The following is a 1077-nucleotide window of genomic DNA, read 5'->3' as shown; positions in this document are numbered from 1 at the left end:
CGCCGCGGCCGACGCGCGCCCCGGGGTCGCCGGCGAAGCCCGGGTCGCCGCCGCGGCCACGCGCCGGCGCGACGCGGCGCGCGCGGCCCCGGCGCGACGCGCCCGCGGCGCCGGCCGCCGACGACGGCCTCTCGGCGCTGCAGCGCGCGGCCGACGGCGACCACGAGTCCTTCGACGTGCGGCGCCTCTGGCGCGAGCTCGACGTCGGCGACTGCTGCGGCGTCGTCGGCGAGGGCGGCGTGCTCGGCGCCGCGCGCCGCTGTGTGGAAACCAACCACTGGCTTGGGTGGTCCCGACCAAACTTCAGAACTCTCGAGCTCGGTCACATCGAAGTCGATTCGGCTGATTTTTGGACGGATCGATTGCTCTCGTCGAGTTCTCGAAGCCCAGCCGAAGAACTTGCGTCGAAACTGTCGCATACGCTCACATTGAAGTCGGGTTGAAGATTTGGTTTCCACACAGGCGCGCCGCGGCGACAAGCCCGACAACGCGGAGGCGAAGCTCGCCAAGGCCGTCTGCCGCGAGGCCGTCGTGCTCTGCCGCGTCGACGCCGCGGCCCTCGCGGCCGCGGCGCCGCCCCGCGCGGCCGCGGCCGCCGCCGCGGCGCTCGCGCGCGACGTCGACGCGCTCCGGGGCGGCCGCGACCGGCCGAGCGGCGAGCTCGCGCTCCGCGTCTGCAGGTGCGACGCGGAGCTCGCGCGCGTGCCGCCGCGCGCGCTCCTCCGCGCCGCGCGCGCCGCGCGCGTCGTCGACGTCGCCGCGGGCGCGGAGCTCGCGCCGCCGCCGGCCTCCGCGTGCTTCGTGCTCCGGGGCGACCTCGAGGTCCGCGCGGCCCTCGACGCGCCGCTGCTCCTGGACCGGCGCCTCGCGGCGCGCACGGGCCTCCTCGACGGCCGCGCGGCCGCGGGCGCGCTCGCGCCCGGCGACCGCTTCGGCGGCGACGGCGCGCTCGCGGCCGCCGCGCGCGCCGCGGCGCCGGCGCCGGACGACGCCGACGAGGCCCGCGGCGACGCGGCGGCGCGCGCGCGCGCCGCGCGGCGCAACGGCGACGCGCGCTGCGCGCGCGCGGCCGCGGCC

At 79.8% G+C, this 1077-nt stretch overlaps 1 protein-coding gene across 1 annotated transcript in view; it reads left to right on the top strand.

The window, feature by feature from the left end:
* Positions 1-462: 462 nt before the first annotated feature.
* AURANDRAFT_68942 (hypothetical protein) overlaps positions 463-1077 on the top strand; it is a gene marked incomplete at both ends in the record, with an annotated part of 6012 nt that continues 5397 nt past the window's right edge. Inside the window, one exon of the mRNA XM_009044679.1 lies at positions 463-680. Coding sequence (XP_009042927.1) covers positions 463-680 — 218 coding nt within the window. The remainder of the gene's footprint in view (positions 681-1077) is intronic.

The sequence above is a fragment of the Aureococcus anophagefferens genome, assembly GCF_000186865.1.
Source record: "Aureococcus anophagefferens unplaced genomic scaffold AURANscaffold_660, whole genome shotgun sequence".
NCBI lineage: Eukaryota > Pelagophyceae > Pelagomonadales > Pelagomonadaceae > Aureococcus > Aureococcus anophagefferens.
The sequence above is the reverse complement of the archived record's forward strand: the minus strand, read 5'-3'. Positions and strand labels throughout refer to the sequence as shown.